This window comes from Brienomyrus brachyistius, chromosome 13, assembly GCF_023856365.1.
Source record: "Brienomyrus brachyistius isolate T26 chromosome 13, BBRACH_0.4, whole genome shotgun sequence".
NCBI classification, from domain to species: Eukaryota; Metazoa; Chordata; class Actinopteri; order Osteoglossiformes; family Mormyridae; genus Brienomyrus; species Brienomyrus brachyistius.
In genome coordinates this window covers 23,245,165-23,267,979 of record NC_064545.1, presented here as the reverse complement: position 1 = coordinate 23,267,979, position 22,815 = coordinate 23,245,165, and the positions used below count along the sequence as shown (strand labels likewise).

The window sequence follows — 22,815 nt, the reverse complement described above, 5'->3', positions numbered from 1 at the left end:
TGTACTGTAATACGGTGTGTCGTGTGATATTCACTGCGTCCTGTGTGGGAGGCGACCATTCTGATAGTTTCATTTTGAGATTGCCTTCTTTACTGCAGCAGTAAAACCAGACTCTAGCTGACTGGTGTGCTTCAGTAATCATCCATCCAGGCTGAGCTAAACCGCTTCTTTAAAAATCCTGCTTTGGGGAGCTTTGCCTGCTAAATTTAATATATTTGTTTGCTCTGAAATACTCAAAGGACAGGTTGTTTAAGGGCATATCTGTTTGACATTGAGAGGCCCTGCTTTTGAACTTAGAATTTCATATCCATTAAAAAAAACAACATTGCACTTTACAAGATAGTGATCAACTGATATAAATACATAGTGCTTTTTATGCAGGGTTACCACACAAATGCATTTGTTAATAAGGGCTGGTCTGTAGAGCATTAGAGAGAATATGGTTCAGTTGCCATGGAGCCTGTACCACATTTGGAACTTGGGGCAAACTCGTGAAGATCTGCCCTCCACCGACCCCCCCCCCCCCCCCCTCACCTGTACAGCCAGGTGTTAACCCCCCGCCCTGCCCCCCCCCCAATCACCTGTGGATCCTCTTGCATGATGCTAGCTCTCTTGCACTACCTTCACCCAGGAAACTGACATTTTATCATTTTGACAACAGCAGCATTCTGATGACAAAACAAGATGAAATTTATTCCTCGGTTAAAAAAAAAAAAACAAAAAAAAACTGTGCAGTCCGTTCCATCGATAATCCTACACGATCCAAAATAATGCATTTACATTTACGGACTTTCTTCCTACTGAAACAGTCCTGATAAATCATGTTTAAGGCATCAAGCATTCTGACACACAATAGAGGTAGATGTTACATTGCATGACTGTGTGTACATTTTATTGTTGACCTTTTAAGAATGAAGTTATGATTGTTTTTATTCCTGAACACAAAATAGCAGTACGTTTGATCCAGGGCTTTTCCGATAAAGAAAGCAGTTTGAATTTTAGTGTTTGTTCACCATCGCAAAAGTTTTACGTCACTTGTATGCGTTGGGGGAAAATCGCTGTTGCCTGTCGGTGCCACGGCCGCCACCATTCTCAGCCTCTCTGACAGTTTGGCCGTGTTGTAATTTCTTGCCACGTCGCCATAGAAACTATACCCAGATCTTGCATCTGAGCGAAGCGGCGACCAGACTCCCCCCCCCCCCCCCCCCGCCACGGGGCTTGTGTGCATGCATGGAGCATGCACGTGCGACGGTCTCTGTCCTGGTGCCTGTCGCTTTAATTAACAGCTACCCTCGCGCGTGGTAAATGTTAACGCTCTTGCGGATTGCACCCGGTTCCCAAACTATAAATTTCTGCTGCTGGGTCACACTTCTTGCTTCCATTGATTCGCCTGAGAGGAGTTATTTTCCCTCTTCGATTCACGAATCTACACGTAAAACTAGTCGGTACATTTCGAAGGTGGCCCGAATTTGCAAAGAGGTGTACTACTCGTAGATCCATGGACTGGGCAGCCTAGTAGTAGAGTATCTTGTGATCCCCAGTGTTGTGGGTTCAGTTCCCAGTACTGCTGGGCATCGATGTTTCTGTGTGGGTTTCCAGCTACATTTCAAAGAACAGTTCCGGCAGATCGGTATCTCTAGATTTGTCCTCAGTGTGTGATTGCTTGAACGTGTTCCCTGTGATTGACAGTCCACACTGCCTTATGTTTCCTGCTGATTGGAAGTTAGGTGGCTAAGCACTTGGGTTAAAAGAAAAATCGGGCCATTTTCTTTATCTACACGCCAGGTGTAGTTTAGCTTACATTTTCTTCTTAGTTTTACTTATTTATCTAAAACGACATACATTTTTTGATAAAGCAGGGTCAGCCAGCGTCTGGAGCAATTGGGGTTAAGGGTCTTTCTCAAGGGCCCAGCAGTGACATCACTCTGCTGACCATGGGATTTGAATCAGCGACCTTCTGATCACAGGTGCAGCATCCCAACCTGCTGAGCCCCACATCAGCTGCATTTTATTGATTCATTGGTTAGAGGTGAAGATGCTTGTCTCGTAGCAGACAGGTAAGGACAATGAAGATATCATTATTTTTCCCAAACAAAGACTCTCTGTCAGTAAACTTCTGTGGCAGATGCCGAGACTCCTTAGCAGACCAGGGCGTCTGTTAGCAAATAGCTTGAGCCCCCCCATCCGTGCATGTAGTGAGAGCAGGGAGGTGGGCAGCTTTTGCTACTCCCCTGACGACAGCCCAACGGCATTACTCTGATGGTCGCTCTGATGGTCCACATCAAGGCCCCCAGTGTCTTCTGACTCTGTTTTCCATAGGGTGGATGGGGGTGTTGGAATTCTGCCTTGTGGAGGGTCCCGCGTGCCTGACGTGTTTCGGAGCTGGGGTGTGGTTCAGGGCTGGGAGATCTTAGTCATTGGCCACATTGAGGAAAGTGGAGGCTGATGTTGGGACTGTGAGGAAACGCCTGGGTGGGGTTATGTGGCCGTAGGATGCCTCCATGGTCAGAAGGAAGCAGTGCTCAGGAAGCCAGTATAGGTCAGCTTTGATGAAACTGGTTTTCTGCCCTACCGCCCCTCCTCCACCCTGAACTGGCTTTTCCTCTCTGCCGTCTTACTTCCTGCTTAGGACCAGTAGCTCGGACATATAGCACCTGTCAGTGAAAGGGCTCCAACCAGACTTCCAGTCAGGTCTGTGGGAAAACGAAATCGGACGCCTCATCCCATGTTAAATTAGGAGGAGATGCAGTCTGTTTGAAATTGAGTATTGCTGATTTTCTTTCCAGTTTAAACGTCACGTTTTGTAAATTGTGGTATAATCATTTAAGTGTTCATTGCTCACCTTTGTGTCTATTGGCACTAAAAATTAGACCAGGTGCTTAATTAGATTTTTTTTATTTACCAAGACAGCACCCCAAATATAAGTGGGAGTGGGTGGACAGGACAGACGTCTCGATCGTGCCATTTATCACTTTGTTTACACCAACTACTCAACTTGCCTTCCAGCTTGTATGATGGAGCTTGGACAGCTGGTTAGGTTACTAGTACATCAACTAGTAACAACTGTGGGGGCAGGAGGGTTTTTGGGAGCCCAAATTCAGCCTTGTACCACAGGTAATAACCACGGGATTCCCTGGAATTGTCCTAGACAGCTGAGGTTATTGCCAACCTTAAAGTCATCCCAGTGCCCCAAATTGGCTCACTCAGTGTCCGCTTACCTCTCTCCCCACATGCATCTCCATGTGTCCAGCGGCCACTTCCTGCCCCTATTAGGACGGTACGGACACTTCTGTCCCTTCATGCTTCCTGTCTGTTTTAGCCACATCTACCGTTCTGTGCCGGACAGTGTAATTGCACGCCGGTCACCCGAGTCAAGTGCCACGCGTCACCTCCCACTTTCCTCCACGCCGTGAGCGAGTGGGATAATGAGTTCATTTGGAAGCGTGGAGGATAACCTGGGAGGCAAGCAGCATGATGGGGGATGGGCCGAGTCAGTAACCCGTAGCGTGCTGCGGCCAACTGGCTCTGTGAAACGCGTCACGAGTTGAGGTTTGCGTTGAAGGTTCGGTCTTGTTTGTTGAATGTGATGCCTTTGGTTCTGTTCGACAGCTGGCTATTTTAAAGCCCTTTATATACAGCTGAACACTTCTGGATAGGAACTAGTTCAGCGCCTGGTTCACAGGTCCACGAGCAGCTTTTACTCATCAGATCCGATCTGCATGAGAAAGCCCTTGGTCATCCGGCTTGGAAACCCTACAACCTATTGCCTTGACGTCATCGGCGTTAGCCGCCATTAGCCACTCCTGTATCTCTGCTGTGCTCTCGGACTAGGGAAGCTGATGATGAAGAGCTAGTGGGTGCCAGGCTAAGCTACCTGGGGCGCAGCTGCTGGGACCAACTGTTCAATTTAGGGGTGAATGCGTGTAAAAATAGAGCATGCCTGATGGCTCGGTTGCTTGGGCAAGAAGCGGTTTCACTGGCCGTCTGTTGCGAGGATATGGCAGAAGCATCACAATGACAAACTTTGGGAGATTAATTATTAGTTTGTGGGGGGGGGGGCGTATCTTCATTGGCTTGATTGGAATCGGTTCCCCTTGTTCTCAGCTTGTGAACTTTGCTTTAATTGTGGTAGGCGGGTGACAGCCAGATTTAAAGGGTTCCTGAGAAAATTGGAGCTGTTGGCCTGAATGAACCTGAAGAAGTCATTAAAGCCTCCTTCTGGCCTTTTAATGACTTGGGTTTGTATTGGGCAGTGAGGTTCCCAGCAGGGTGGGGGGGCATACAGAAAGCAGTAAGACATTGAAGAGCTCAAGATGACACTGAACCCCATGAGATTTCTTACTTCTGCTTTCAAATTGTTGGTGTTTCCATCTACTGAGATGCTGTAGCGGTACAGAGATCAGCTGTGATCCTGGGGGGTGAAAAAGTGTTTTTTTTTTCCCAGTTATACGCTTCCTGTTGTTTAAACCTCCTTGGCTTAGGGGTACAAAGGTTACCATAATGAGTGCCACCGTGGGCAGTGGTGGCTTAGGGAAGTGCCCTTGTAATTGAAAGATTGTTGGTTTGAATCCCCGACCAGCAAGGCACCACTGAGGTACCCTGAGCAAGATACCGCCCCCAAGCACTGCTCCCCGGGTCCTGAATTAGCTTCCCCCTGCTGTGTCATGATGTCACCTATGGGTTAAATGCAGAGGACACATTTCATGGTTGTGCACTGTGTGCTGTGGTGTGTCAACCATAACCACTGATCAGCAAATTAGAAGTGGTGCCGGGGGTTTGTCAGCTCCTATATATGTCGCTACCTGTCTTCAAACGTCAATTGTCGTCTTCCGTTCCTTCTATTTCACTCTCTGTGAATCTAGCTGCGTTGGTCAGCATCCAGTTCAAACCGGTTTAGGATGACGGCTCTTTCCAGCTCACACCGTTGCCTTAATCGACCACTTATCCATTACACTTATCACTCATAATAGCGGGTCTCCTCTTTTCAACCACTCCGACGTGTGAGTTTTTTTCAGTTTATGGGACTTTTAGGGTTAACAGACAAGCGGACCAGGACCTGCTGTTTTTGCTTGTACTTCAGAGCTGGTTCTTAAGGATTCTTTAAGTACATATGGATGGATGGAATATTTCATGGCTTCTGAAGTTTAGTTTCTAGACAGGGCTGTTGTTGCAAACCAGAGGACATTGGCTGCAGTTTAATTTTGCTCACAACCTGTGATGATGCGGGAATTATTTCAGCATTAATCGGCATTCAAATTTAATTAATGCAGCAGTAGATGGAATATTTTTCACATTGCATGTTAAAATCATAGCAATGTTTCTATGTAAATTTCTATTTTATTTTTTTTTTGCCACCCACGGAGGGAAATGGAACAAACCACCGTGGAATACGGAGGAGTGGTCATTGGGTAAGACCATTTAAGGAATGAGTGAGGGGGTGACAATTCAAAGCTTAGTCTTGCATGAGTTATTAATGAAATGCTCACTGTTAGGTACAATGCTAGTAGCTGAGTGGTGGCTGACGATTCTGCTCCTGTAAAGTGCCCCCTGACCGTCTTTCATAAACTTGTTTGGAGATGGATTAAAAAAAAAAAAAAAAAAAGATTATCGTGTGTGATTTTTTTTTTCTCCATTTTTTATGGAACTATTGGCGATCCTCACTGTCGCATCACTAGACAAAGTTCCATGGTACCATTGCAAGGTCAACGATGGCTATATTTAGAGCTGGATTCATGGGTTGCAGTTACACCTTGAATGGCCACACTAGGCACTGTCTCATGAATAGATACAGCTTCCGTTAGCTGCTTCATGAATACCGATCCAAGTTAGCGCCTTGATCTGTTGCTGCCCTCTATCACACACACACACAGACACACACGAGTACAGTTATTTTTTAAGTGACTGTTTTTCTAAAGCAGTCAGTCTAATAGTAGTTTTAGTTTGGCTTCTGTTTTTGTTTATACATATTATTTATTCTGCTCAGCAGCAAAACCGTACCTTTTCCCATCCTCTGTAATCATATTAATGTATCATTCATAATTTATAGATGATTAAAAGACCCTCACCCACCCCAGACGAAATGCGGAGTGTAACCAAATGCGTTGCCGTCCTTACCCTTCGAGATCGTTTCGTCCATCACCCTCCACATCTCTGACTAGGATCATTTTGAGCTGGGTTCTCAAAAGTCAAGAATAAAGGTATATATCTGAAGCCTAAGGCTTCTTTGTCGCCATTAGCATCCTCATCATCATCAGTTTAGAGATGGGCAGCCATGTATATATTACTTGCCGGTGATTAATCTGAACTAATAGGCTGGATAATCAGCCCTCACAGGGCAGCTTGTTTGGGGTAAAGACATTGGCCAGTCCGGGCTAAATGTGGAGCCCGTCCCCACCGAGGTCTGGTCGACCCCTGACTGCCCCCCAGGAAGGAAACGGGAATCTGGTGCCGTGATCTCACGCCCCTGCATGACCTCGGCAGGAAGCCAGTTTGGGGGAAGGAGGCTGGGTTTGCACTCGCCTTCAGTCAATGCCCCTCCCTGATTTTGACACCGAGGAGCAAATGCACCAGGGAAAATGCCCCACTTTGGGTTGGGGGTAGGGGGTGGGGGGTGGTTGCTTGGGGGCTCTTCCCTGTCGCATAACCTGTCATCTCGATGATGTGCTGACAGATCGCTTCCTTGCTGGTTTCTCACCCTCTGGGGTGGAAAGAGGAGAAAGGAGAGGGGGAGTGGGCGGGCATCACGTGGCAGGAAGACGGGGGAGGTGCTAAGCAAGTGGGAGGAGGAGGAGGGACAGGTGAAGAGGCAGTGTGAGCTGTGTCCCGAAGAAAGGCCTGTCTGACCCAGTAAGGTCCAGGGTGGGGGGGATTCTCTGGGTGATGACACGTGTCCCTGCTGGAGTCCTGCTGGCCGTACCACTTAGGGGTGCATATCAGGGGTCAAAGGTCAGTGTTAGAGGCTCGGAAAAGAAGGTGCAGCCTTAGAGGCTGGCAGTCCTGTTACATAAATGCTCTTACATAATCACCATCAGCCCACGTCCTCGAGCCTGGTGGGTGGCGTGATCCTCTCAGTCTTTGATTTGATCTCCGCCGCCTTTATTGGGAGATTTTTAAACACCAACCCCCCCATTCTTACCCAGTGTAAAAACCAGGTGTGCAGGACCGGCGAGAGGTGTGACATGCGACTAGGCGCATGTCACCATAATGCATTTCTCTGCTCTGTTGTCCGAGCCGCAGTCATGGAATTGCTGCGTGTGTGCATGTATGCATGCGTGCGCAGTTGCACGTGTTACTGCACATCCATGTATGTATATGTGTGTACACGTGTGTGTTTTTCTCTCCACGTAATTTTGGGTGGCTGAAAGGTCTCACACCCCCGCCCCCACACCGCCTACCAGTGCAGCCCCCTGGGGGTGCAGGCTGAGAGCTCCGCGTGTCAGAGTACGTGGCGTTCCTTAACACAGGCAGCATGCCACAGCTGTAGAGCCGCACTGCTGTGCTGTACTTCTCTTTTTGGCAGGGGGTTGGGGGAGTCAGGTGACCCTGGGTTGTCCGTATTGATCCCCGTTCCCAGCCGTGTGTGTGTGTGATATATTTATATATAGCGCTGTGTTCGGAGCCTGCCTTAGGAGCAGCTCGGCGGCTCAGCGTGTGGCGCTGTGGGGGTTTCTGTCCCACCTCCGTCTGTATGTTCACTCTGTGCTGTGCAGGTTTCCTCCCACAGTCCAAAGACACAGACGCCAATTAGCCTGGCTTCAGACTGACAGTAATCTCTGCCTGTGCGGGTGTGTGTGCCCAGTGATGGATTGGCATCCCGTCCAGGGTGCACCCCAGTCTGTGTCCTTTGCTGCCTCGGTTGGGCTCTGGGCCCTGATCAGGTAAAGTGAGGTGAAGATAGATCGTTTTCTTTCATCCTCATTATCTCAAGTTGAAGTAGGCATTTCTCTTATTTTCTGAAGAATCCCCGCTTCCCAACACCAGTCAGACAGTTTGTGTCCTGTCAGGTCTGTCCTCACCTCTTCCTCGCCATTCGTAATAAACCTGCTCTTTTCCATCTGACTGTTTCTGCCAGAGATTTTTTTTTGTATTATAAATCATTTAGTCTGTATGTTTTCTAGTCTCACAGTTTTTTTTTCACAAGAAATTGCTATGGAAAATCGCTTTATACGGCAAATGTGTACCAGTCCTGGCGAATGAAGTCATTAAAAATGTTTTGCTAATATTGGTAGCATGTTTTTTTAAAAAGTTAAATGCTGGTGGTTTCTTTATTGTTCCTGTGTCCATCTGTGGTCTTTTTTGGATAAACGGTTAAATGCTGCCTTTTTTTCCTACTCCAGGCCTTCAGAAACCCCAATGTGGACGGCTGCAGCGGCCAATCCCCCGGCCCGGTTGCAGTGACGGGCAGCAGCAGCGCCCGCCCTCATCCCATAAGCGTGGGGACCAGCTGAGTGGCTGCGGTGCGCACTGTCCGGGTTGTCCCTCCAACCCCCCCCTCCCCCACTGCAAGCTATGGAACACCCCCGGGAGAAGGAGCCGGAGCGGGCGGGCCGCAGCAGCAAGGGGGCGGCGCAGGGGCGGAGCAGCCACACCCGTCCATCGGGTTTCTCCAGCTCATCGGGGGTCCTCATGGTGGGGCCCAACTTCCGCGTGGGCAAGAAGATCGGCTGTGGGAACTTTGGCGAACTGAAGCTGGGTAAGAGCCTGGCATTTGGGTTTAAGCCTGAAACACCCTCCATTCCTAAGTACAGACAGACACCCTGTTATTTTTAAGCCCATCTGGCTGGTAATTGGCCAGCAGAGCAGAGCTGAGATTCACTACAGTGTCAACATGCTGAGTGAAGTTTCTCTTCCTCTAGTTTTTAAATGAGGGAGAGACCCGGGGTCTTCTGCTCCTGGCTCCATGCTCTTTATGTGCTGGTTTGACCTCCCTTGGTAATGGAAGGGAAAAGAATGGGGTGCGGGTTGACATCCAGTGGGTCCTGTGAGCGTTTCCGAGTTTCCCAGGGATATTCCTCATGCTCTGATTAGCCTTCAGTTTCTTGGAAACTGTGTTAGGTTGTGTGAGCACATTAGCCAGTTCATTTAATATATCATTTAAAAAGTACTTTCCTTTAAAGATTGTGCCATACCAATATGAAATTTATCAGTTAATACTATAATACAGCTCTGGAAAAAATTAAGAGACCACAGCAAAATTTTCACTCATGAATGAGTTCCACTCATTTCCCAATTTCTGGGTATGCGTCTGGGTAAAATATCATTTTTTTTTGCAAACTGCAGCCTGGCTCTTCCCTGCTTCTCATTGATGAAGGGCTCCTTCCTTGCTTTTTGGGTCTTCAGTCCTGCTTCTTGGAGCCTGAAATGAACTGTCCTATCAGTGCACTTCACACCTTCACTTAATGTTTCCCATTCCTTTTGAAGGTCACTTGATGTCATTCTACAATTCATTTGGCACTGCCAGATAAGTTAATGGTCATCTCTGCCATTAGAAAATTGCTTCCACCCTCTACCCGGCTGGTTTTCGGAGATTCCCAGTGTCTTCTGCTTCACCTTGTTCTTGTGTCCTGCTGCCTTCGATATTTGCAGCCTGCCACTCAGCGTAGCCTTCTGCCGGCAGAACCAGCATTAAACTAGGATTAAAAAATGCAAAATTTGCAGAAAAATGCAGAAAATTTGGAGTGGTCTCCAGAGCTGTTGTCTCTTCAGTTTTTCCAGAACTGTGTTTTTGTAAGTGTTCTGTTGCTTGATTCGGTGTCTTAATAAGTTTGGCATCATTTACTCTGTGAACTCGATAAACTTTAATGTTGGTTAACTGGCCATAAGGAATCCTGGATGATTTGGATGTTGGCTGCTCACTCTCTGCCTATATCGTTGCAAACGGCCTTTTCGCAGCGCATCTGCCCCGCTCAAATGCCGGGAACCTTCAAGCCGCTCTCCAGCCCCGTGCCGTTACTCTGAGGCGTGCGGCTGTGCACAAACTGCGGCGTCATCGCTGGCCGCTCGGTGCGTCTCGCTTTCAAAGTCACCCAGAGCCAATGGGCTGTGAAACGTGCAAGTTGAACTCCTGGGACACAGTTGGTTTGCCCGGGCCTTCCGGCCAAAATATGCTCACTTGACTTTGTGTATGATGCATGGATTGTCCAAGGTATTGGCTCTGTTTCATTAGCTAGTTTCTCACAAGCGAAAAAATAAGCTTCTAAATGGTCGTAGCCAGAGGGTTTGTAGCTGTGTGCACAGCTCCTTACAACGGATGCCAAGGGCCTTAAATCCAGAGCTTTAATATAGTCTCCTACTTTGAGACATTCCTTGAAGCTAGTAGACCTATGTTTCTCAACCCAGTCCTCGGGGTTCCCCAGACAGTTGGCATTTTTGCTCCTACCCGGCTCCCAGCGCACCTGTACCAGATATTCAGTGTTCCTGATTGTTTGGTTCAGGTGTGCTGGGGGCTGGGAGGGAGCAAAAATGGGGGTCTGGGGGTCCCTGAGGACTGAGTTGAGAAACACTGTAGTAAACTGTATGGAAGATGAGCATCTCAAAATGCTAGCTGGTGAGCACACTCTGGAAGCTCTGACTTGGAAGTTAACAGGCAAACGTACTGTCAGAAGATCTTCAGCTGTCATTGCCTTAGGTTGAGACCAGTTCATGAGTAGCCATGCCAAGTGTTTAGGGTGGGGCCATGGGCACATGGGTGCATCACATCATGCTTGTGTCAGTCAACTGGTCACTTCCTCTCAATTTTGGCCCCAGGCACAGTTTGTAGAGTAAATGCTGAGAGTGCTGGACCTTCTCAAACGGTTCTGTCAGGGTCTCTCTGAGTAAAATGTTAGGGTTAGCCCGTAGTGTATGAGCTGTGGCAGTGTAAATGGTTGGTGCATGATACCATTTGCCAGCAACATATTGAGTTCATACCCAGCACTGGAATGAGAAGAAAAGATTAAAGAACACTAGCAGTGATTTTTCACTGGCAAACAGAAATCAGGTCATACTTGACCTATACCGCGAAGAGACACTAGTTACAGTGTGGTTTCAGCTCACTTCGATTTTCCACTGCAAAAGGGTCGGCTCGGTAGAGGTGGTTTGGAGAGAGACAGTGACGTAAAACCGAAGCATCAATACATCGCAATATGTGATACTACTAATAATGAATAATATATAGATTGTGCTGTTTTTTTCCATAAATAATCCATAAATATTAATCACCGGTATCTCTGTGCATTTTGCCCAGTCAGATGGTAAGCTGGTCAAACCAGCTCAGTTTAGTCATGATTTCAGCCCTGCTAGTAAGCTGGATCACGTCAGTGAAGGTACAGCTCAGGTACAGCTCAGTTCTTGGTGGCACTGGAAAAGCGTCATAGGTGGACATAATGACCTGCAAATGTCAAACATGACTCTAAATCAGTTTTTAGTTTTAGTTTGCTTATGAGGATGTCATTACAAGCCATTTGATTCCGCTGACACCTGCACGAGTAAGATATATAAATATTTAATCTGCAGATGGATCACCGGCGAATTATCGGAGACGGTGACCTTGAACATCTCACTTGCACTTTCCTTGGAATATCTCCCCCCCTCTTTTGCTCAGTGGACCTTGGCAGGGAGGGAGAAAAGGTCAGGTTTCTTGCTGTGCCGAGTGGTTTTGTTTATCTGTACACATGCCGATGACCTTCTTGCATGTGCCGTTGAAGGTGCTTCCATCTTAGTTGTCCTGCCTGATTTTCCCTTCCCCCCCCAGCACTATAGCCTCAGAACCACATCCTGCAAAGGCACGGGATGGGTCCGGTTACAGGCCATGCAGGAAGTCTACATGTTTGCTCGCACCTTGCTTCGAGTACCGTCTCAGACTCATATCCGGGGGGGGATTCCCATGGTAGTGTGTCGTTAAGACCCTTATTTTGACTTTTGCACTTTAAAATGCAGACCTGTGCATGTCCGTGGATCTGGGACTATGAGGGGCGGTGGGGGAGGGGTTATATTTGCGAGTGGGCGTGGCTTGCGGGCGACAGCCCCCGGAACGGCGTGCAGGATTTTTCTTACAAACACACCACACCGTTTTCTGCTTCGTCAGATCCTTGGGTCATGGCTGCCAATTGCTGCTGTTCTGTAAATAGCAGCCTCCCTTGGTGAAGCATCACGCCGACCCAGAGAGGTGGGGGCTCGCTGGCTCACCTCACATGGCCTTCTGGCTGAAGGGCACCGCAGTCTACATTCACTGCCACCACCATGCCCGAGCATGATTGTCTCTGTGGTGTTTGCAGGCACTGCTGCATTTGTCCTCCCTGCGGAGTGGCTGTGTGTGGCTCGAGAGGTTAGAGATGTGTGTCACATCCAGAAAGTTGTGGGTTCAAATCACTCTGACCCCAAGGCACTCCTCACTTCTATTAAATGGATACATCTAAAGCATTCCTGTAGGAGATTCGGATGGGGACCAGTGCTGCACAGATACCTTTGGCAACTCAGTAAGATTATTAGTTTTATCATTCGGTTTTAATTATTAAATGAGTTTTAATTCCCAGAATGTCAGCCTTTTCTTTGATATCTGGAACCTCCTCACTTGCTCTTATCGCTTTCTGATAACGTGACTGTAATCTTTAAATGCAGCTTCGTCTTTTGTATAAGAAGTAATTGTCTGTTGATTTCAAATCTCGTACCTGTTGACGTGTCTTTATAACGCATGAAAATTCCCTCCAGTGCCCTGCGGGAAATCAGTGCCTGAAATAAGTTCTCGATGTGCTAAGTCATGGCGCTTCAGGGGCCTAAAATGATTAGGAAGACGGTGTTTGCAGTATATGGTATAAGTTCCTTGCCTGTATTCACCGTTGTTCTCTTTGTCTTCCACTCCAGGCAAAAATCTCTACACCAACGAGTACGTGGCTATCAAACTGGTAAGTCCTGACTCCCCCCCCTCATTCATTTCCTTTCCTGGGTGCGCCTTGTCTGTGCACAGGGTGAGTTTGAATTTGACCTTTTAAAATGGTTGTTTTGCACGTCAGGTGGGACGAGCTGGAGTGTTTGATCGGGCAGATTCTGCGGCTCGCATGGTTTCGGTCACTGTGGCAAAGCGACACTGGAGCAGAGTAACGTCGCGTGTTAAACCATGGGAGTGCCTCAAGCTGCCTGCCAGCCTTTGTGAGACTCTGCGCATCATTAAACCCAGATTATTGGGGCCTTTTGTTATACGCTTTCAGCTTCTCGTTTATGGACTCTCTGGTCCAACGAAAAAGAATAGTAGTGTAACGTGCCTGGAATCTTAATCCCTGAATATGATTCCAAAGTCCGGATTTAAAATGTAATTTCATTATTTGATATGGTTGTAACGTACAAGTAAATTTCAAGTGACAGCCTGGTATCACAGATGCTGTGGACTCGAAGCCTTTAATTTCCCTCATGTTGGGGGTGGGGGGTGCGCTCAATGCCCCCCCTCTGATCAAAGCGCCCACAGACAGGTGCAGAGATGATTTCCATTCCAGTTGCTCTGCTGGCGTCCTGGGGAGGAGCCGGATACAAGGTGCCAGCCCCGTTCTGGTTTAGCGTTGTGTGTTTACTCTGCTAACGGCCCCAACGCAACACCGTTTGTTTACTTTGGGGGGGGCATTGGCAGAGTGGGCATCTGCATTGGCATGTTAGTCCGCGTCTGCCGCTGGGTGTTTAAACCCTTGAGGTGTCTGGATCTGCCAGCCTCTCAGTCACGAATTCCGTTCTTCAGCTGTCGCTCCACGGGAGAACCCAGCTGGGTAGTCGAGAATGGCTAGAGGATGAGTCATGGCTTCTCAGTGGGCCTCGGTGCAGCTGTAAAGCACCAAAATGGTGCCATCTGGGCAGCTGGCTGACTAGGTTAGCAAGTGGGATGCAGCTTGAAGCAAAGTAGCACCGCATGGGCAGACGGTGATTAGGATAGCAAGTAAGATGCAACGTGAGCCGAGACAGTGCTGCATGGGCAGCTGGATGATTGGGTCAGAAAGTAATGCTGCATTCTACTTGAACTCGTAACTCATACATTCCAAGTTCCTCGTTGGAAAATTCAACCGGAAAGCCCGCTGAAGTCAAAATTCCGACTTGTGATTACAGAGGGATCGACACAACCCCGAGCTCAGATTTCAAGATGGCTGCACCCTTTATCAACAGAAGTTGAAGCTGTAGTTTTATACTCTTTATTAGCACTTTTTTTATGCGTGTTTTTATGTGCAGAATACAGTGTAATGACTTATTTTCCACTGATATTGCTAACAATGGCTAATAATTAACCAGAATAGAACTGGGGCTCGTGCATGGCACTGCATGGGCAGCTAGATGATTGGGTGAGCAAGTGGGGTGCAACTTGACCTCACATGGCACCGCCTGTGCAGCTGGCTGACTAGGTTAGCTAGTAGCACACAACTTGAGCCAAAATGGTGGCACTTGGCAAGTCAGTTTCCTTAGTTAACATATGGGTAGTTCTTGGACCTAAAATGCGTCATCAGGGAAGCCAGGTGACTCGGTTTTCTGCCAGCTCCACTGCTGTCTTCTGTGATCAGTCTCTTCTAGTACTCATTCACTTGCCTAAATCTTGTCCTTATATTAATTTGTATATTAATACATTTTTTCTGCTCTGTCTCCAACTGGTGTATATTTTTTATTTCAGGAACCAATAAAATCGAGGGCACCACAGCTACATTTGGAGTACCGTTTCTACAAAACATTGGGAAGTACAGGTAAGAGCTTGTGACCCTATCCCCCAACCCCCTGTCCCATCTACTTACTCAAATAAAAACCTCTTCCCCTCCACAGTTCCTCCCTGGTATGATATTATGATTAAGTATTACTCTCTCTTAAGGTTAGCATTAGCACTATGCTGTTTTACCCTACAAGCAAAGCAACAAGATTTGCCAGAGACATAACAGTAGATGTCCAGGCTGCTTCACACTGGGTGTCGGCTTGGTGAATATGCCTACCGGGCTGCTTCATGTTGAGGGAGGGATTGGTAAATGAGCCATCCAAGCTGCCTCACGTTGAGGGCGGGTTTGGTTGAATGAGCCGGCCAGACTGCCTCGCATTGGGTGCCGGATTGGTGAATGAGCCATCCAAGCTGCCTCACGTTGAGGGCGGGTTTGGTTGAATGAGCTGGCCAGACTGCCTCACATTGAGTGCCGGATTGGTGAATGAACCATCCAGACTGCCTCATGTTGGGGGTGGGTTTGGTGAATGTGCCGGCCAGGCTGCCTCTCGTTGGGGGTGAGTTTGGTGAATGAGCCGGCCAGGCTGCCTCATGTTGGGGGTGGATTTGGTGAATGAGCCGACCAAACTGCTTCATGTTGGGGGTGGATTTGGTGAATGAGCCGGCCAGGCTGCCTCATGTTGGGGGTGGATTTGGTAAATGAGCCGGCCAGGCTGCCTCTCGTTGGGGGTGGGTTTGGCGAATGAGCCGGCCAGGCTGCCTCTCGTTGGGGGTGGGTTTGGCGAATGAGCCGGCCAGGCTGCCTCTCGTTGGGGGCGAGTTTGGTGAATGAGCCGACCAAACTGCTTCATGTTGGGGGCGGGTTTGGTGAATGAGTCGGCCAGGGTGCCTCTCGATGGGGGTGGGTTTGGTGAATGAGTCGGCCAGGCTGCCTCTCGTTGGGGGTGGGTTTGGTGAATGAGCCGGCCAGGCTGCCTCTCGTTGGGGGTGGGTTTGGTGAATGAGCCGGCCAGGCTGCCTCTCGTTGGGGGTGGGTTTGGTGAATGAGCCGGCCAGGCTGCCTCTCGTTGGGGGTGGGTTTGGTGAATGAGCCGGCCAGGCTGCCTCTCGTTGGGGGTGGGTTTGGTGAATGAGCCGGCCAGGCTGCCTCTCGTTGGGGGTGAGTTTGGTGAATGAGCCGGCCAGGCTGCCTCTCATTGGGGGTGAGTTTGGTGAATGAGCCGGCCAGGCTGCCTCTCGTTGGGGGATGAGTTTGGTGAATGAGCCGGCCAGGCTGCCTCTCGTTGGGGGATGAGTTTGGTGAATGAGCCGGCCAGGCTGCCTCTCATTGGGGGTGAGTTTGGTGAATGAGCCGGCCAGGCTGCCTCTCGTTGGGGGATGAGTTTGGTGAATGAGCCGGCCAGGCTGCCTCTCGTTGGGGGTGGGTTTGGTGAATGAGCCGGCCAGGCTGCCTCTCGTTGGGGGTGAGTTTGGTGAATGAGCCGGCCAGGCTGCCTCTCATTGGGGGTGAGTTTGGTGAATGAGCCGGCCAGGCTGCCTCTCGTTGGGGGATGAGTTTGGTGAATGAGCCGGCCAGGCTGCCTCTCGTTGGGGGCGAGTTTGGTGAATGAGCCGACCAAACTGCTTCATGTTGGGGGTGGGTTTGGCGAATGAGCCGGCCAGGCTGCCTCTCGTTGGGGGATGAGTTTGGTGAATGAGCCGGCCAGGCTGCCTCTCGTTGGGGGCGAGTTTGGTGAATGAGCCGACCAAACTGCTTCATGTTGGGGGCGGGTTTGGTGAATGAGCCGGCCAGGCTGCCTCTCGTTGGGGGTGGGTTTGGTGAATGAGCCGGCCAGGCTGCCTCTCGTTGGGGGTGAGTTTGGTGAATGAGCCGGCCAGGCTGCCTCTCATTGGGGGTGAGTTTGGTGAATGAACCGACCAAACTGCTTTATGTTGGGGGTGGGTTTGGTGAATGAGTCGGCCAGGGTGCCTCTCGATGGGGGTGGGTTTGGTGAATGAGTCGGCCAGGCTGCCTCTCGTTGGGGGTGGGTTTGGTGAATGAGCCGGCCAGGCTGCCTCTCGTTGGGGGTGGGTTTGGTGAATGAGCCGGCCAGGCTGCCTCTCGTTGGGGGTGGGTTTGGTGAATGAGCCGGCCAGGCTGCCTCTCGTTGGGGGTGGGTTTGGTGAATGAGCCGGCCAGGCTGCCTCTCGTTGGGGGTGAGTTTGGTGAATGAGCCGGCCAGGCTGCCTCTCATTGGGGGTGAGTTTGGTGAATGAACCGACCAAACTGCTTTATGTTGGGGGTGGGTTTGGTGAATGAGTCGGCCAGGGTGCCTCTCGATGGGGGTGGGTTTGGTGAATGAGCCGGCCAGGCTGCTTCATGTTGGGGGTGGATTTGGTGAATGAGCCGACCAAACTGCTTCATGTTGTGGGTGGATTTGGTGAATGAGCCGGCCAGGCTGCCTCTCGTTGGGGGTGGGTTTGGTGAATGAGCCGGCCAGGCTGCCTCTCGTTGGGGGTGGGTTTGGTGAATGAGCCGGCCAGGCTGCCTCTCGTTGGGGGTGGGTTTGGTGAATGAGCCGGCCAGGCTGCCTCTCGTTCAGCCAGCACATACACGTGAGCTGGGCTGGCTTGGGCCAGACATTCCCAAAGGAATGTCAGAGTAACCATGGAGATGACATGTGAGCCCATCGCTCCTGGTTAGGACATGGTTTGCATGCCTCAGAAAGGCCCTGATTGAGAAATGCAGGAGTTCCATTATGATTTCTGTAATTCTGTAAGTATTTACATGTGTAAAATTATTAATTGGAGTTTTTTTTTTAGGTTGTTTTAAAATTAAGTCGTAAATTAATATTAATATTTAATTAATTAACATTGCTGTTGTACATAATTCATACATGATGCAAGTAGACATTTATGTGGCTAATTAATAAATATTAATAAATATGTGGGGTGGGTTCATGCCTCGGAAGAAGCTGATTGGCAAAAGGCCATGTGTCTCCGGCTCTTGGAGGAGGTGTCTAAGAGCCCCCTTATTGGTGGGGTGATTGGCAGGGACTGGGCTTGTGTGTGTGAAAGGTCATGCTTTTGTGCCTTTGGGTGTGGGTTCTCCTCATTGGAGAAAGATACTTAACCTCTTTGGTAGATAATCACATTGTGTATTTGCGTAACTGCTGTTAACGTGTAGCAAGCAACTTGATAAACATGACCTAAATGATGTAATCAGCTTGTCTTCAACATCTGGCTCCTTCTTACGAATGCCAGGGTTGGGGGTTGGGGGGTGGGGTTTCCTGTCCCAGTTTGACACCTGTGTTTGGGGTTTGGGGGGTGTAAGTCTGCATAAAGGAAAGACCACAGAAAACGGAAAGGAAAGGGTTTGTTTGTAGGTAGACCTCGAGGTTGCTGGTGCTGCTGTGTCCTGTAGGGCGAGATCCCACCTGCCCTTTTATCTCTCACTGTCTCGCCAGTGTTACGCTTGTCCTCCATGTCACGGCTGCTTTTCCCGAGTGGAGCATTTCCCATGGCTCCTGATGGAGCTGTAATCCCCTCCCCTGGCTGGCAGCAAGGGCCTCGTTTTGCTGTCACGCACTGCGAACCATTCAGTGAAATGTGTCTGTCAGGGTCATTAACTGAACAGGCACGTTAAAATGGAAGCAGCCTCTTCTGTCATATGTGGGAGTCAATTACAGTTAAGAGGCTGCGGGCTCCATTTCACATCACTGCCGGAGATTTGATTACACTGTCTGCGTCTCCCGTTGTCTGGGTTTCATGCTTCATGGGTGAAATACACCATAAATGACACGTATGTGTATTTGTAAATAAAAGCATGATGCTTTTGCAGTGGACCCTCGCCAGGGACGCTCCTGGCCGCGATAGCTATTCGCGCCATGGGGTGAATTCACAGCAGTCCATTTCCTGTTTGTCTTTGAAGTGTGTGATTTTGCAAGTGAATGCATGGCGGGGATGGGGAGGGGGGGGATCTGCCCCCTGGTGGAATTCTCCGGACCTCGCTCTGGTGCCGCCGCTTCTCATTGCCCACGGGTCTCTCTCCCAGCCCGGTCGCTCCTGACTCACTGCGGCCTACTGACCCAAAGTTCATTTCTCGCAAACCTCAAAGCTTTTAGCTACTGATCCTTTTACAGCCGGCGATCTTTTGTTCTGTGCTGAATGTTCCCCATCTTTGAAGCTTCTTTGTGTTAATATGATTATATCTAGTTTATCCAGCTTGTTAAAATGCTCTCACTTGGATGAGATAAATGCATTGAGTCTTATTTAAAAATCGTTTCATTATATGCAAATCCTATTACATTTTGTTCAGTAGGATTTCTCAGGAGCGAATTTTCAGATATATGCAATCAAAAACATTACTGCGCTTGATTCTTCTCCCTCTTAGAAGATCTGAGTCTTATTTTCCATAGACACACTGCCTGAAATCTCGAGTTCCTGCTAGTGGGTGCTGCGTTCGAAGAATTAAGTTGAAGCGTCATCTGGCCCTGTGTTTAAATAAGATGATCTTTAAAGACTACAATGTACATCACAATCAGAAAAGGTGCAGCATGGAGTGTGATTCATTTTACCGTAGTGCTTAAATAGGGGTGTCGGCGATGCATTTTGTTGGCTGACAGCTGAAGCTCGATGCTGTCGGTTATGGAGAGAGATGACCCTACTGCTTCATTAACACTAATTGGTAAATTAGGTTGACAGGCTGATGGTTGAGACGTGCTGTCTTGTCATTTAATAAAACTTGTCAGTTTTATAATGTAAAATTTATATATGATAGAAATGTATGTAGGGCTTCAGTCTGCCATTTTCTTTGCAGTGAGAGAAGGTGCAGTCGGATTGCTGCAAAATGTCATCGTGGACTGGAATTTTCAGTAGCTGCATATTTATAAACCTTTGGAGTGAAATCTGCACCTCCCAGTACAGAAACATTCCTCCATTTCTTTAATCTGTCTGTGTTGGCATGACGGCACAGGTTTGAAGCTGCAGGTGAACTCCACATTAGCTCATTTCGCTGAGTAAGAATGTCTTCGTGAGCAGTGCTCTTGGCTTCACAGAGCCTTGTGTTGTAAAGGACTCGCCACATAAGGCGTAGTGTAAATCGGCCCCCTTCCCGCCGGGCCATCTCTGTGATAAGTGATAATTGCTTGATTATCTTACTAGGTTCTGTAAATCCCAGATTCACATCCTCTCTTGGGTCTAGAAAACTGGTTCCCACCCGGGGGAGGGGTGGGGGGGTGGGGGGGCATGTCCAAGGTCAGCCGCAAGCCTCCGTGTTGGCGTTGAGTTTATTGGCTCATTGAAATTCTACACGTCGCCCCTCGTTTTTATGTATTTTTGGACCTTATGGATTTCTGCTACTCAAGGGATTTGGAGAGCTGCTCGTATGGAGTGATGGTGGAGGGGGGTGCTCTGTTCAGCGTTGGCCTCCTTTGGTTCACTGGAGCTGCGTTTTCAGACATTGGCTCTGATGGGCTCTGCCGATTTTTTTTTTTTTCCCTCCTGCCGCACCATACGCTGCGTTACCTGCCCACCCACTGGCAGTACATGTCTAGCCTGTCAACTTCGGAAAATCGGCCCAAGGCATCCGTGAACAAAATCTGAGATCAATAGATGCGGAAGGTGCTCTTGGACGACTCCGGTCAGAGAAGACAACACCCTAAAACAACGATAAGATGCTTCGGAAGTAGCAGCCAGTACTTGTAACACGGCATGCATGCGACTGGCTTCGTAGCTTGGGTGCAGTTACACAGCCCAAGTATTACTAGATAACTAACTTCTACATTAATGAATTACTTAATTACTCAGCAGATGCCCTGTTTAGTGTGATTTTCTAGTGTGCAGTGATTTCTGTGTTTACAGATATGCAGAGTGTTAAAGTATTGACAGTTGAGCCTCCGGAATACAATTCCCATAAACTTAATTCCTGTTACGTTTAGCCTGCGTTACTTTCTCGGCTGCTTCTAGCTCTGACATGCCTTCTAAAGTCTGCTTTGTGTGGTTCTTCAACTGCTTTGTCTTTGACATGAAAGGGCAACATTAACCTGTCTCCAGGTACAGGTTTTTCATTTGCTTGCCCACATGGGCCTCCATGCTCGAAGGAGCTGCCGCAGTGTGTATAGAGAGCTGTTGAATTTATGGGGTGTTCCATGCACTGTGTTAGGTAGGGGTGATGAGGAAGAATGCAAATATTGCAGAAAGACCTTCAGTAAGAACAACCCCCCCCCCCCCCCCGCCACCTCACTGCAAACTTGCAATTGTGGATTTGTGGGTGTTAGACTGGAAAGCACCGCCACTGAAACGAGCTTCCAGCTAACGTCGCAAGAGATATTGACTGACTTCAATTTTGGTGGCACTGAGAATGATTTGCAGCATTGAATGAGGTAAACTTGAACAGAAGATTGGATGGTAATGCTTACAGTGAGATTTGTTGCATTAGCCCTGAGACGGGGCTTTAGACAAGAGCCATTAAACAATTTGTGCAAGTCAGAGGCAACAACACCTAATCCAGGAAGCCTAGGTTAAGCCTGAGGTGTTGCTTTGGATGAGAGTCATTGGTTGTGGTTATTGCCCTTGTTTGGTAGTCGTCTCGGATCCCTGCTTATCTTGGTGTACTTTGGGCGTTTCTGGTTGGCTAACCCCATCCTGCTGTCTTTGGGGGTGTGTCCAGCTGTGCACATGGGCCCATAGCACGGCCGAGATGCAGCAGGATCACTGTTTGGAGACACGGCTTGTTGGCATGTTGAGTGGTAAATGCCCAAAGCTCACACAGCACAGCTTCTGTGACTTGGTCAGAATTTCTTTGGACTAGCATCTATTACAGTTTAACAAACCTTCTGGCAGATTCAGCTAAATCATCTTATTGTCACAGTTTGACCTTCGGTCATGGTTGATAGCTCATGATCCAGTTACTGAATCTCTAAACCGGGACCCAGCCACCCCAGGAGTCAAAGCTGGCAGATGGTCCATCCCAGTAACAGGGGTCACTTTCGTGAGCCTGACGATATGTCCGTGACAGAGGCCTGTAGTGATCACTGGACATGGAGGAGGGGTGGCCAAAGGATGGTGGCTACGGTCGTGCTTAAACGGCATGTCGTGACGATTCCATTAACTCCCCAAGCTGCCTCTGCTACCTGTCGTGAAAATCCACCACTGTGCTGCTTAGGGACAGACTCCGGACGATGCCGGACACATCATGTATGTGCAACTGTCATGCCTCAAGCACTGCGATAGTCTGCTGGGTTCAGTCCTCAATAAGTTATGCTAAAACTTTTTTACTCAGTCACTGGAAACGCAACTTATTTTAACGATGGATCTTTTTCAGCATTATCTAGTATATGTTTTTTAAAAAAAACAAAACCATTAAAGCATTGGCTGGCCAATCTTATCCAGAATGGGCCGCTGTGTGTGCAGGTTTTCGCTGCAACTCCCTAATCAGATAACTAATTAGAGGCCCGATTGGCTGAATAGTCCTCACACCTGAGTTAAAGGTTATGCCAAAAACCCGCATACACACCGGCCCTTTGCAGATAAGATTAGCAGCCCCTAGTCTAAAGTTGACGTCCTCTGCTTTTGCATGGGCTCTGCATGCGCTCTCCGAGACAATCATGATGGTTCTTGTCCTTGCTGTCGGACTCGCTCGTCAAACCTGTGGCGCATTTGTGAGAAATAAAACAAAAATGAGTGAATATTGAGCAAAAGTCATTGGTTTGTCGGCAGCGCTTTGTGTCTGCTGACGGAAGCACCACCAACCTATTCGACGAACTCTGGTAGATCATTTTTATTTGGCTACATAGCTAATTTTCATGCTGTACGTCATTGTCTTGGCAAGCAGCCTCACTGATGTGCTAGTTGTCTTTGTGCTCATGGAATCCCATGTTTCTCGCCATAACTTTTTAACTTTTCAATGTCGTTAATTATTATTATTTGCAAATTTTCCGATTCGTAGGGATTTTCTGCCCCTAGCCCTCACGATTGCGAAGGACTGACTGTAATCGCATTTAACAGGGATATTCTCCCTAATGCAATTCCAAACCGACCGGCATACCTGGGTTACAGTGAGCCTATGTTTCAGGGCCTTTGAGATTTGAGCTGGGGCTTCATCTGTTGGGGGGAGGGGCAGCATCTGTTGTTGAACCTGTTAATTATACCAGACTCCTCTCCTTCAAATGGGATGGTGCACTGTG

At 48.7% G+C, this 22,815-nt stretch overlaps 1 protein-coding gene across 7 annotated transcripts in view; it reads left to right on the top strand.

The window, feature by feature from the left end:
• The window catches only part of LOC125706910 (casein kinase I), a 43,832-nt gene that overhangs the window by 2,996 nt on the left and 18,021 nt on the right, over positions 1-22,815 (top strand). For 6 of the 7 annotated variants that reach the window (XM_048973778.1, XM_048973776.1, XM_048973777.1 and 3 more), the window contains exons 2-4: positions 8,337-8,692; positions 12,841-12,881; positions 14,618-14,687. In XM_048973778.1, coding sequence (XP_048829735.1) covers positions 8,509-8,692; positions 12,841-12,881; positions 14,618-14,687 — 295 coding nt within the window. In that variant the 5' untranslated portion in view covers positions 8,337-8,508. Of the gene's footprint in view, positions 1-8,336; positions 8,693-12,840; positions 12,882-12,989; positions 13,126-14,617; positions 14,688-22,815 lie in introns of those variants that run through there. The other variant, XM_048973779.1, reaches the window with a different exon arrangement.